Genomic DNA, 14,848 nt, shown 5'->3' on the forward strand with positions numbered 1-14,848 from the left:
TGTTGTACTTTGCAAAATTCATCATCCAAATTCAAAACTGTGCAATTTGAAACAGAAATCCAGATGATGATTACTTCTCCACAGAGGATCAATTTAATTTTATGACAAGTAAATTTCATAGCTATATCAGACTTCAGATTTTTAAAGGTGCATTTCATGCCTAAAAAAACATTGGACTTTAAGTATCCCTCAGTTTAATTTCGATCAGCAATAAAAGGCAATAAAAAGCTGAATGAGTACCTAAATTTGCAATGATGTATTGTTGCTTCCACTCCTGAGGCAGCTTGAGCGAGGATGTGGATGTTCAGCCACACATCATGCACTGCATATCGCTAGAAGTATTCTCTACCCAGCACTCGGGGTTTAGATGGAGTCCTGCTGCAATTACGTCTTCATTCCACATTTCCATTGTGGTCCCAAACAGGAAAAAAAAGATTTTGAGTAGGGTGGATGGTCTGACATCTGCTAACAGACTACCCAAAGTCAAATGGGACATCAGTCAAAGATTTCAGCTGTTAGAGCCATCATATGCTTCCCCATTGAAAAAATGGTGGCGTCTCCAAATCTTAAAAGAACGGGGAACCGCGAGTTTGGCAAACAGAGTGCTCCGCTACATTTTTGGTGAAGTGACCTGACTGTCAAACTCTAAACAAGGACCTCAGTCTACAGACATTTCTGATTATGATGTCAACAGCTCTTCTAGTCTTCAGTGACCTTAACACTGCAGGTCAAGTGTCTAACACTCTCTACCGGCTTCACCTTTGAATAGGGTTGGGCACTATTTACATTTTAGTTGTTCCATCTAAAGATGTAAAATATATTTATAGCTAAACGTACTATATTGAGAATGCGAGACTCCCCACCTGCTACTATGGGATACTAAGGCCCATATTTTTACTATTTTAGCGCCGCATTTGCGACGCTTTTTAATGCAAAACGCAATTGTATTTTGTAAATTTGCGCCCGACGCAAATGCGGCGCTAAAAAAGTATAAATATGGGCCTAATTTCTCATAAAGAAGACTAACATAATTTGCATCCTTTCATCCACACCACAGTATGGATTTTCAACATCCTATAAAGAGTGAGCCAGATGAGGAACAATATGATAAGTCACTGAGAGCTCCTGGAGCACCAACACACACCACTTCTTTTGCATCCGATTTATAGAGAGTGATACCCTTTTTCTGAAAAAAGGGGGTTGCACTACATTCCCAGGGCTAAATCCTAGGAGGCCCACTGTGCAGGATACCTCACTGTGCGATCTCCTTAACTGGAATTTCTCAATTGTGTGTGCAGTGCACAAGTGTATGTGCTTTGAGTCATAATGCAAAATGTAAGCTTCATTTCTAGAGAAACCAAACCTGCAATTCTTTGGCACTTCATGCCACCTGTACGCAGCTTCAGAGTGAAACTGGTATTAGACATTAGGGTCTTGCATGCACAGATAGACTCCACTGCTATATCCAATTGGGTCTCAGTCACTCTATTGCTGTGGATGAAATATTTTGCTAGACTTTGTGGGTCTTAGTTATAAAGTATGTTTTGCAACCTGAAATAACAACTTACCTCCATTCACTTGTAAACTGAGATGTTGTACAATTAAGATCCCGTGCCAGATAAGAACGTAAACATCAATGACATGTAATATAGATTGAGTTTGACTTTTGACTATACTTTTTCTCCTGCTCTGTCATTCTTAGAAAAACTGAAACAATTTTGGAGGTAAAACTAAATTACCTCTTAACTGAATGGATGTAAGGCCGGACTTACCAGAACCTTAAAAAGCAGCATAATAAAAGCTATACTCATGAAACACTAAAGATATGTTTTAGTTATCCACCTAATAGAAAAGAAAAAGAACTTACAGTTTTGGTGTGGTTTTGCTCGTTCAGATCAATATATGTGAATTCTAGATGTTTAGAGGCAAGATTGTCAGAATTGTAGACAAATATAGCCAAATATCGTAGCTACATTTAGTTAGAAACTGTAAATCTCAGTATGAGTTGGTTTACGCCTACTCATGCCTAGATTATAGTCATATTACAGTCTAAATTACATTTTTTCCCTTTAACATAGGAAACATATTTCCATATCAAGGTTTTTTTATCCTGTAACATAGGAGGGACTGGGAGCACTTTCACACAATTCCCGGTGCCGTATTCCTGGATAAGACACGTGAGAGTAGTGTAATAAATGTGCACAAATGCACCAAAATTCCCAATGTTGACAATATTTGTGAGGAAAGAATTACCTTTTCATGGCAAATAATTTCCAGTGAAAGGGAACGAGGACAAAAAAGAATAATATTATTGTTTCATTTTCCTTTTCATGAAAAATGATTTTACATAAAATATATTTCTCTCACAAATTCTCCTTGTGCAAATTGTGGTTTGGTGCACTTTTCCCTACTTGTAGCGTTCGTTATGCCAGAGTTGTACAAGCGCGAGTTTAGAAGTAAAGGCAAGATGTATTAAATACTTAGCAAATGTGCGTGAAGACCACCGCAGTTCGACTCCGAACACAGATCATGGCCCCCAAGTAACAGCGGGCCGGGTAGTGATGATGTGTTTGCCACAACCAGGAAATACTGACACCGTGGACCCAGTAAATAGTGGCAGCGCGGGGTGAAGTATTTATCAGGTTCAGTAAAAACCTTCTACCCATTTTTTTAAAATCATGCGTCTCGCTGTGACATTACCTGTATAAGGAAAAAAACAAATAATTTTTGTACTTCTGCCATTTTCCCAAATGATAGCAACAGTTTAGGTACATTTTTTATTAACTCAGAAGAAAATAAAACATTTAGACTGCTATTTAAGCAATAGTAAGGGACAAAGTAAAGATTAACCAAGGTGCTTTAAGAGGCAACTGTGAGAAAATGATACAAATAGAAAGGGCATTCAAAAAGATGAAGCACTGCAGTGTATCAGGAATCTCACAACTAACCACAGTCACAGAAAGAAGAAAGGGATACATTATATCGCCATCCTAATTATAAAACAGGAGAGCCTTTGTTTTAGATCAAAAAGAGCCAGTTTAATATTGTCAAATGATTGTTATTACATTCGAGGTATCTCTTTTTCTAATTTTACCTTCATTTCTATTTCTGCTGCTGTGTGTTTGGTTGTTTCCAGCTTCTCAACCAGAAGGGTATCACCAAGGAAATTGCTTTCGGCTGCTGAAAGGCGTGTCAGTAATTCATCCTCAAGCATTTTCAGCTCAATTTTAAAATAATTTTGTTGCTTTGTGAGTTCAGACTGAAAAGAAAATGGTAAGTTTTATACCTGTAATTCAAACGGTGGTAATCTATGAAATACACTTCACCGCCCTTCAATCTTGCTTATCTTTTGAGCTTTCAGAATAATTCTGGGTTCCAGCAATTAAGTTCTACTTTAATATCAAAAAGAAGAAGAGATATAATTTCGACTTTTATGCCGTGTCTTTAAAGAAAAATGTGTTAATTATTTGTTGTGGATGCCTTTGAAGTAAACCTCCAGATGCACAAACAGTTGTTTAATGTTTTAGAGGCAGTAACATTTTCTTAATTTTTATAAGAGAAAAGCTGAGCATAAGGCAGGATGTATTTGAAATGCACAATATAGGCAAATTTCACTATGTTGAAGAAACGCTGTGTGTCTTTGCCTTTGTGATGCGTTCATCCTGTAAGGTTAACAGAGACCCATAATTCTAAAAGGAGACTAAGAGAGAGCACACAATTCTACCCCAGCATCAACAAATCAAAGATCCATGTACATTTTTTTAGACCTCCCACATAGTATTAGACCCCAACGCTATGATGCCCCATACTTCCACAATAGCATCCTATCTACAAGGCCACTCTCCCCACCACTCTTGCCACTCAGTGCAGACATAGAGCAACTTGACATGGGAAAAGCAGAAGGGGCACTATTAAGCAAGTTATTTACCTTTGATAATGCCTTGTCTGGTAGACACTATCTCTAGCTGCAGACTCTGTACCTTAAAATTATTCCCAAGGATCTGGAACATTTTTTGTGAGTAGTATCCCTGTTCCCCGGTAGGTGGTGTCATTTGTCTCCTGGTGGCATCGATATAATCTTTACCAAGTAAGGCGTTAGCAAAGATAAGTAACTTGTTTGTCCGATAGACACTTCTAGCCACAGATTCCTTACCTCAGAATAGATTCCCAAGCAATACCATCTCCTGAGGTAGGTCTGCGGACCAATTTCAGATGAAATAGTCCTGCAGGACTGAATGGACAAATTGTCTATCCCAACGATTCTGACTGTCCAGGCAGTAGTGTTTTGTAAACGTGGGCAATGAGCCCCACGTTGCTGCCTGGCATATTCCAGAAATGAACCGCCATGTGCTAACGCAGTGGTCGCAGCTTTAGCTCTGGTGCATTCAGTTTCCAAGCCCTCAGCGGGTTGCTTCTTGGCCAATGCACAGTAGATGTTTATACAGAGGGTGATCCATCTGGTTATGGTCAACTTCTGCACAGCCCGTACTTTCTTCACTCGGACATACCTCATGACCCAGAACTCCTGTGTGTGGCCAGGGTAGGGCAACAATGCTCTTTTTGGGTTCAGACAATGGAGTTGCTCCTCCTCTCTAGAGGGATGTGGAGGAGTGTAAAAAGTAGGCAGGGGGTTGGATTGGCCTGCATAAAAGGGAAGGACCACTTTTAGAAGAAAATAAGCTTTTTTGCAAAGTACCAGTTTGTCTGGATGGAATATGAGGTAAGGTGGCTTGGATAAAACCTGAAGCTCGCTGACCCACCGGGCAGATTTTATTGCCACTAGGAATGCTGTTTTGATGGTAAGCAACCTGAGAGGACAAATATGGAGTGACTCAAAAGGAGCATACATCAGGAATGTCAAAACAAAATTGAGGTCCCACTGAGGTATGATAAGGGTGAAGGAGGGAACATATATTGTAGAACCTTCAAGAATCTATTTACAGTGTGGGATTTATAGAGGTATGACTGATCAGGCAAACACAAAAAAGCAGAGATAACCCTTGAGAGTGCCAGAGTAGAGCCCTGCTGGGCAAGAGAAAGAGTAAATAGAAGAACCTGTGAAAGGGGGCCTGGGTTGGGTATCAATTAGTTTTTCTTAACACGGTGCTACAAATTTTTGCAAACGTCAGGGATATGCTGTCTTGGTGGAGGAATGCCTGGCTGCCAAGAAAACGTCACAGACTTTGGGAGGAAGGTTGAAGGCTTTCAACTGTCACCACTCAGTCTCCATGCAAGAAGGTGAAGAGTTGACAGGTTTGGTTGGAGGACCCTCCCCTGCTGCTGCAACACAATATCCTTCCAAAAGGCACCCTGATTGGAGGATCGACGGCCATGTTTAACAGCTCAGGATACCAAGCTCTCCGTACACAGACCAGAATCACAAGGATGACTTGGGCATGGTCATTCTTGAGAACTCTGAGCAGAAGTGGTGTGGGCAGAAGGCATACAGGAGGCCTCAGCACCACTTGAAATGAAAAGCGTCTCTGAGCGAGAGCCTCCTTGGAAACTCCAGCCTGCAAAACTGCTGACATTGCGTGCTCTCGAAAGTGGAGAACAGATCTAACCAAGGCTCTCCCCACTGCTGAAACAGACCTTGCACCACCTCCGATGGAGACGCCATTCATGCTCCGCTAGAAATGTGCAGCTGGGTTTGTCCGCTCTGGCGTTCAGAGAGCCTGCAAGATGTTGAAACCCCAGGGATATGCCCTGACATTCTAGTCATGTCCAGAGATGCAGGCCCTCCTGACAAATGGTCGACAATCCTACCTGGCTTGTTTGCTGCAGTACCACATGGTGGTGTTGTTGTCTATGAACACCTGCACTAGCCTTTTCTTGATGGAGGGAAGAAAGGCTTTCGAAGACAATCGGATCTCTAAGAGCTCCAACAGAGTGATGAATAGTCTGGATTCTACAGGAGACCAGAGTCCTCTAATTTCCACCTCTCCCAGGTGGATCCCCCAGTCCAGGAATGATGCACCTGTCATTACTGTCTGATCCTGTTGGGGAAGAGAGAGGGGTCTGCCGCTGACCCAATTATGGTTCACTAGCCACCACTGCACTTGCTTCACAGTTCCTCCCAAGATCTGGACCATGTCGAAGAGATTCCCCTGATGATGCACTCACTGGAACTTCATCTTCCACTGCAGAGTCCACATATGCCCGCAGGCATGTGTCACAAGCAGAATGCAGGAGGCATGGGGCCCAGCAGCCTCAGAACCAGTCTCACTAAAATCCAGGAAAAAGTCTGAACATCAGTATCATATCCTGAATATCCTGGACTCACCGTTGGGGAGGATAGGCCCAAAACTGCACCATGTCCAGAAAAGCTCTAAACTAGTGAAAGAGGTTTGCCGTAGTCTGGTGGTGGGAGACGATAGCCATGGGCAAGCACGCCTTCAACAGTCAGTTGTTGAGACAGGGGAAGACTGGTACCCCTGATCTTCGCAAATGAACTGCAACCACTGCCACCACTTTGGGGAACACCTGAGGTCACTGGTGTGGCCAAAAGGGAGCACAGTGAACTGAAAGTGCTCGTGGCCCACCGTGAACCATAAGTAACGGCTGTGGGCAGACAGGACAGAAATCTGAAGGTATCCGTCCTGGAAGTCCAATGCTACCATCCAGTCTCCCCGGTTGAGGGCAGACAAGACATCCACTAGTGTGAGCATCTTGAGCTTCTCCTTCTTGAGGAAGGCCTTGATGAGAGATGCTCCCTGGTGTTGTCAGCCGACGGACAAGGTAAAGTCAAAGTTGTCTTCGACTTCTTCAGGCAGGGCTTATCTGAGTGAGCTGACGAATTTGAGTGCAACAAAGATCTCTGGCTCCGCGACTGCTACCAGGACCTTCCTCTTGACCAGGATCTTGATCGCCGTGGCGTCGCACTTTGAGCCTTCAGGTTCATGGTGCATCAATCGATGCAGGCCTTTGGGTTGTGATCACGCTCAAGGCACCAAAGGCATACAAGGTGCAGATAAGAGTGATGACAGGTGCTGCAGGAATTGAAGCCAGCCTTAAGAGAGGACATCTCTGCCACACCAGGGGGAATAAACCTCAAAACTTTGTAAGAAAGAAGTTGAAAATAGTTAGCCAAAAAATGACTAAGGGTAGGTCTCCCCATATCTACGATGACTGGCATGAAAACAAAAGAACTGATGTCAGCGCGCCTGGATGGCAACCTATATAGGCACTGCTTCCATCACTTTGGGCGTGGATGACACCAATGATGCCATGTGGAGCGAAACAACACCAACTATTGGTGAGCAAGGGTACTGCTCACAAAAAAATTGCGGATCCAGTCTGACAACTGGGAATAATTCTAAAATAAGGAATCTGAGGCTAGAAGTCTCTATCAGATTGGGTAATACTTCAATCTTACTTTTAGACTCCCCTTCTCCTGTTGAATTTTTTACCATGTTAAGTGAGGTCTGCCTCCAAAGATTGGTCCTTATATTTAAGGGGGTCATTAATTGAGGCAGAGCTTTACAGGTAACTGAAGCAAACATCTGAAATCAGTTCAATTTTGGGGTTTTGTACCTGAACAAAATCCTCTGTTCTTCTGGAAAAAAAAAAAATCTACTTTTTCCTTGTAAATTAAATTATCAAGGAGATATTTCAGCATAGGTTCTAACGGCAAATGCCTTGAACTTTTACGTCAGGTATGGTTTAAGCAATACAAAAATGAAAAAACGGATATACTTTGGCCTGGGGCAGGATATTCACCCACAGACCACAGGTCTCTAGGAACAGAAGGTTTGAGGTCGTACAATAAAGCTACCTTCACCAAACCCATCTTTTACCAGCCTCGCTCAAAAAAACCTTTGCCACTAACTCGGAGTGTTGCCCCAGATGCCATATAAACAACACCAACTATGCTAATATAAGAATACTGCACAAAAGTAATAGACAACATTAATGTAGAAGCAGGTGGCGTGTTTGCTGGGGAGCTCCCCACACACCGTGAACAGGAAACTCAAAAGTAGTTTCCCAGACTTAGCACTGCTATTAGCTTCATGTAGGATAATCATAGGCGGGAGGGCTATGCACGCACTTGCACGCCAACACTGTCGGGAACGTGTGCTCCTTGGGCTGCCACTACTTATATAAAATAGCAAAGGGCACAAAAAAATATATTGCCCTACATACATGAATACTGATCCTGGAAGACCTTCTCGAATCCTCTGACCCCTAGTATAGTACACAGGCTTCCCTCCAGAGTATGCAGGGCAGTATACATGACCTTATATCCACGAACACTTCATCGGGCACACCCAGGTGGAAAAGCCGATGTGCAAATACCACAACTCTAATAGTGAACGAGCAACCCATGACTTTCAAGCATATATGTATATGTGTCACCCGACAAATTGTTATCATAAAACAGATCATACATGTTAGACACATACTAACACCCAATCCTACAGAGGCTGCAGCTCTATTGGGCCCTCCAGAGAATGACGTGACAAAGATTGGGCTTCTTAAGGGCCTGATTGATACTGATATCAAAGCTGAGATCTCTCATAAACCAATGTATTGTGGTGATATTTTTTTACCAAACAACAATATAAACAACAATATACAACACATCAATGTTAATTCGACCTATCTTTATGGCTTTTCTCTCTACTTACACTTTGGAGGTCAGGAATCAGATTGTTGATTGTTTAAAAAACAGGGGGCACAAGCGTGGCAGAGTAGAAGGGAATGGAAAGAAGTTACAGGCTATAATGGCAGGGCGGGTCATGCGACCTCTCCCCAATAACTGTCACCAAAAAAATGAAACAATACACTAGAGATAAGAGCTGAACGAGAAGGGTCTCCAGCTGAAAGAAATAATGTTTTTTGAAGAAGGATATACAGTAAATTAAAATTGTGCAGTCGGTATTTGAAAACATATTTCACGCAATGATATCCAAAGAATGATAATGTAATGTTGGTAGCAAGCCATGCCCATGGAATGTTGGGAGTGATTACGAGATAGGAGGGAGCTGCAGTCCTTTCAGATAGCGAGATTAGTTTTTTTCTGAGAAGCACTGCTGGAATCATGGACCGCATCTTCCCTATCTGCCCACACTCCTATTAAGGGTATAAAGGAGGTAGCACCATGTGCATGTCTGGACCTTTTCATGGTAACCTTTCCTGCATGCATGTTGGCTGAATCAGGCTCGCATAATAATAATGACAATCTGGAGAACCAAATCAAAATACAATGGAGAGTTGTTAGACCTGTCACCCTTAGTGTGGTCTTCCAAACAACTTTTTGCCTACCTCTTCCACTTTTGTGATTTTTTTTTGCAGGCTTTAGGACTCTGTCCACTTTACCACTGCTAACCTGTGCTAAAGTGCTTGTGCTCTCTCCTCTAAAACATGGTGCATTTGGCTTAACATGTCTCAGGCCTGCCATTGCAGAGCCGGTGAATGCAGTTTTACTCTGCCATGTCGACCTAGCAAAATACCCCTTTGTCAAGCCTAAACCTTCCCTTTTTATGCCTGTATGTTACCCCTACGGTAGGTCCTAGACAACCAGAGAGCAGAGTGCAATGTATTTAAAATGCAGGACATGTATCTTTAAGGCTTACATGCCCTGGTAGTGAAAAACTCCCACAGTTGTTTTTCACTTAAGCACGGCCTATCTCTCCCATAGGTTAACATTGGGATGAACAGGTTTGTTCAGCAGGCCCGGGCGGCCATCTTCCCTAGGGCCAGAGAGTCTGTGCACCTGCGCTCACCCCTGCTCCGGATCTGGTCAATGGAGCATCGCACTCAGTATTCCGACGTGTCGCTGCTGTTGCGAGGGCTCTGGGCCACGGCACACACCTCAGGAGGTCGGTGGATCTTGGGCAACACCATGAGCACCAGACGACCCTGTGCCTGGATTCATGGGGGGCTCTCCCCAGGAGGCTTTCAGCAGCCCGGGATCCGATCCAACGAGGTGGGTGGCTCATTCAGGCTCATTCGGAAGGTCCAGGCAGCATAGAAGTGCAGACGTTTGCATGCAGCCACCATTTGCACGGCCAGAGAATCTGTTCACCTGTGTACACCCCCTCTCCAGAGACCTCTCTGGGCACAGCAGTGTCCTGGGACACTCCGCACCTCCTGGGGGTCACAATTGCAAAATCAGGGTGGTGCAGGAAGCCGAATAGTGCAGAATATTAAAAGGGCTGGAATGGAGCAACATGCTCACGCATCCACCATCTTGGGCTCGGTAGGCACGCCCCCTACCATCTTCACCACAAAGTAGCTTGGAGCTATTTTGCTCCATTCTCTTTTGCATTAGTCAGTTATATTTGCAACAGCAAAAATCAGTGTTCATTGTTTGACATGCTATACAAAATATGGGTGGTAATTTTGTTGCTGTTAAACAGCAGTTACAACCACAATATCAAATGAAGCAGTAAAACAGTACTCTACCAATAGGTGATATGGTGTGAAATTACACCTAATCCTAAATAGCACCATCTAAAATGTTTATGTAATCAGGCCCATCACTAGAAGGTTAAAACAGTGAACATCAACTCCATGTGCTAATGCAGTGGTCACAGCTTTAGCTCTGGTAGGATGAGCACGCAAACCCTCTGGGGGTTGTTTCTTAGCAGTGTGTAGGACATTTTAATGCAGAGTATGACCCATCTGGAGATGATTCTTTTGTGCACTGCCCAACCTTTCTTCGTACCCACATAACCAACAAAGTTGGTCATCCACCCTGAACTCTTTGGTGCAATCAAGGTAGAACGCAAACGCTCTTTTTGGGTTCATACAGTGCAGTCTCTCTTCTTCCTTAAAAGCATGCAAGAAGGTGGTGACAGGACAGGATCGGGTGGAGAACCCTCCCGTGCTCCTGCGACAGAAGATCCTCCTGAAGGGGTAGTCTAATCGATGGCCATCCTCAGTAGCTTGGGACTCCAGACTCTTCGTGCCCAGTCCAGAGCCACAAACATTATTTGGGACCAGTTGTACTTGATCTTCTTGAGAACTCTGGGCAGAAGTGGCATAGGTGGAAAGCTGTACCGGAGGCTTGAGTTCCACTCGAGACGAAACGTGTGGCCAAGCGACTGCCAACTTGGAAACTTCAGTGTACAATACTGCTGACATTGCGCATTCTATGCGGAGACTAACAAATCTAACCAAGACTCTCCCCGCTGCTAAAAGAGACCTTGTGCCACCTTCATGGTGCCATTCGTGATCAACTTAGCATTGTCAGCTGAGTTTGTCCACTCAGGTGTTCAGATAGCCTGTCAGATGTCAGCTACATTAAGAAGCACAGAGCCTGACAAAGGGTACACGACCCCACCTGACCCTGCTTGTTGCAGTACCACATGGCAGTGATGCTGTCCACAAGCACCTGCACTATCTTCCCCTTGATAGAGGGAAAAATGCTTTCAATGCTAGTCAAATTGCATGGAACTCCAACAGGTTGAGGTGTAGTCCGGACTCCACGGGAGACCAGGCGCCTCTTATGTCTGCCTCTCCCAGATGGCCAAACCATCCCAGGAGTGATGTATCTGTCACCAATGTAAGATCTGGTTGGGGAAGAGAGAGGGATCTGCCTCTGACCCAATCGCGGTTCATTAATCACCGCTGCAGATCTTGAGCAGTTCTCTCCAAGATCTGGACCATGTTGGAGAGATTCTCCTGATGCTGCACCCACTAGAACTTCAGATCTCACTGCAAAGCCTGCATATGCCATCTGGCGTGTGTCACCAGCAGAATGCAGGAGACCATGAGGGGGCCAGCAACCTCAGAGTCATTCTCACCGAAATCCAGGATAGAGGCTGAAACATCTTTATCATATCCTGAATATCCTGGGCTCACTGCTCGGGAGGATAAGCCAGAAACTGCACTGTGTTCAGAACAGCTCTGACGAATGGGGGTATCTGAGAGGGAGTCAGGTGTGACTTCAGCACTCTTAAAGTGAATGAATGCAGGAGGTCAGTCGTAATATCGAGGTGGAAAAAGACAGCGTGGGGCAAGCCCGCCTTCAACATTCAGTCGTCAAGATAGGGAAAGACTGAAATCCCTGATCTACACAGATGAGCTGTAACCACCATCACCTTGATGAACACCCGAGGGGTGCTGGTAAGGCCAAAGGGGAGCACGGTAAACTGAAAGTGCTTGTGACCTATCGTGAACCACAAGTAACGTCTCTGGGCAGGCAGTATGGAAATAAGTGTTCTGCAAATCCAACGTTACTATCCAGTCTCCTGGGTCCCGGGCAGATAACATTTGATCTAGAGTGAACATTTTCTTGAGGAAGAGATTGAGGGATCACATGTCTAGGATAGGGCAGAGCCCATGTCCTTTTCGGGTACCAGAAAGTAGAGGGAATAGCAACCAAGAACTAATTCTGGCACAGGAACCCTCTTTATAGCTCCCTTGGCCAATAGAGCTGTAACTTCCTCTCTGAGAAGTGCCAAGTGATCCTCCATCATCCGATAATAGGATGGTGGCAAGAATAGAGGGGTAGTCTCGAAGGAGAGGGAGTAGCCCCATCGGACAATCAGAAAAACCCACCTCTCTGACCTGATGGATTGCCAGCGGAGCAGGTGATGGCGGATCCTGCCTCCGCCTGGTCCCTGGTGGGGAAAGGTCAGACTAGGAACGTTTGGAGGCAGTTGCAGAGGGGGAGGCACTGGACTGGTTGAACAGCTGGCTCCCTGATCAATGAAGGCAGTGGGTTCCACACCCTCTGCCACGCAGAGGCTGGGCAGCAGGCGCAGCAAGGTGCTAGTTGGGAACAGACATGGCTGGGTGCCCCTTCTGTACCCACAAAAGGGGTTAAAAGCAGACTGAGGGGAATGAGGAGCCGCTGAGAGGCCCAAGGACCTGGCCGTAGCACGAGAATCCTTGCAGTGCTCAAGTGCTGAGTCTGCTTTTTCTCTGAAGAGGCAGTTGTCATCAAAGGGCATCTCCATAAGGCTGGCCTGGCCATTCCCAAAAAAGACAGGCATGCTCAACCAGGCGTGGCACCTCAGGGCCACGGCAATGCAACTGGTCTGCCCAGGGAGTCGGTCATGTCCAGTACAAATCGGATTGTGAACTTTGCTGCATCTCTCCTGTCAGCCACTACTTGGGAAAGAACAGCCCATGCCTCCTCCAGGCCCTGGGGCAGCACTTGCCAACTGTCTCCCAAAGGGTATGGTAATAACAGCCCAAAAGGCATGCAGTGTTCATGGACCACAATGCCAGGCTGGTGGAAGAAAACATCTTCTTCCCAAGTGTGTCCAGCCTCTTGGATTCCCTTTCTGGGGGTACCAAAGGTAATGTGCCATGGGAGGTAGAGGCTTAAATGACCTAAGCTCTCAGGGGTGGGGGATTGCATAAGGAAACTCTGGTTGCCCAGAGCTGGGCGATGGCAGCAAGCGATTGTCCTGTTCAAAGGAGTCTCTGTGCTAGCTTTGGATCAGGTACTCGGTAGGACATCCGTAAGGTCTCATTGAAGGGGAGCAGGGGTTCAGAAGGTGAAGCTCCAGGTTGAAGCACTTCTGTCAGGAGATTAGTCTGGACTGCCATCAAAAGGCAACTCAAGGTCCAGGACTTCAGCCACTCCTCTCACCACCATAGAGTATGACACTTCCTCACCCGTAGCCACGGTAGGGGGAGAAAGAATGCCATTGTCTGGCGAGGTATCCAGACCACTAGCTTTACCCAAGTACGTACACCAGTCAATAGATTCTTAGTGCTGGTATTCCAAAGGGTCCAGTGACTCCTCCTCACAGCAACCTAACCCATAGGAATAAGGCTCAGGATCCGACATAGATAGCAGGGCCCGTGTCGGAGCCGGCAATGAGGATGGGGACAGCGCCACTCAGGGGTACAATGTGAGGGAAGACCAACATTGGGGAAGGTCAAGGTGGTACGATCAATGCCGTTCTGGATCCAAGTATGGATATCTGGGTGCCCCTCCGAGCCGAGGCCTAAGCCGCTGGCACACAACCCAAAAGGGTCCCTTCCGGCTCCACGGGGCCCAAAGGCATGCTAGCAGTGTTGGGTACCCACAATGAGGCACATGTACTCACAGAACTCTTTAAGTTGGGAAGGGGTTGCTCCGGCTCCCGGACACTTGGGGAGGCACGGAGTCCGCCCATAGAGGGACTGCAGAGGGAGGCCTAGATTGACAATATTCCTGCTCCCTTGTGTCATTGACCAATGGACGAGGTGAAGTTGAAGAATGTTTTGCTTCCTGTGACTTCTTCTTATACCACAACCTAATGGCACGCAGGGGTATTGCTCAAGAAAAATCTCCAGATCCAGACTGACACCTGGGGAAAATTCTAAGGTAAGGAATCTGCAACTAGATGTTTCAGATTAAAGTAGAAAGAGGTACATACAAAAACAATCCCTGATTCAAAGAGTACAGATGGACTTTCAGACAGAAAAATTATACATAGAAAATTAACATGGGACAGAAAGTGGAACAACAACAGAGGAAGCCAATGGAGGAGAGAGACTATCTCATTGCTAATATTATATGAGGGCACACAGTAGGAAAATACAGAAGAAAGATAGGACTATGGCCCTCATTTAAACTTTGGCAGTAACTGACGCCTACCGCCATAGCAACGGCCGCTAACATACCGTCGCCATGGCTACCAGCCGCCCACCCGCATTATGACCGTTAATGGAATCCCGCCAGAAGGCTAGCGGAATTCCATCAACGGTCTTGGCGATAAGGTGGCGCTGCTATCAGCAGCAGTGCCACGCCAGGATAACACCGCCTACAGTATCATGAGCAATGATACGGCCGGGTGGTGTTTTGCTGGCAGACGCAGCTGCTGACAGCAGCGCCGCGTCCCGTCTCCAGCCGGAGGACCCCCTGCAAGCAGGTAAGTTGGGTTCTTCGACAGGAGAGGGG

General features: G+C 45.6%; 1 protein-coding gene across 1 annotated transcript in view; it reads right to left on the minus strand.

The window, feature by feature from the left end:
- The window catches only part of LOC138283610 (dynein axonemal heavy chain 11-like), a 2,790,563-nt gene that overhangs the window by 323,054 nt on the left and 2,452,661 nt on the right, over positions 1-14,848 (minus strand). The window contains exon 72 of the mRNA XM_069221547.1: positions 3,095-3,259. Coding sequence (XP_069077648.1) covers positions 3,095-3,259 — 165 coding nt within the window. The remainder of the gene's footprint in view (positions 1-3,094; positions 3,260-14,848) is intronic.

Source organism: Pleurodeles waltl, chromosome 3_1 (genome assembly GCF_031143425.1).
Source record: "Pleurodeles waltl isolate 20211129_DDA chromosome 3_1, aPleWal1.hap1.20221129, whole genome shotgun sequence".
Taxonomy (NCBI): Eukaryota; Metazoa; Chordata; class Amphibia; order Caudata; family Salamandridae; genus Pleurodeles; species Pleurodeles waltl.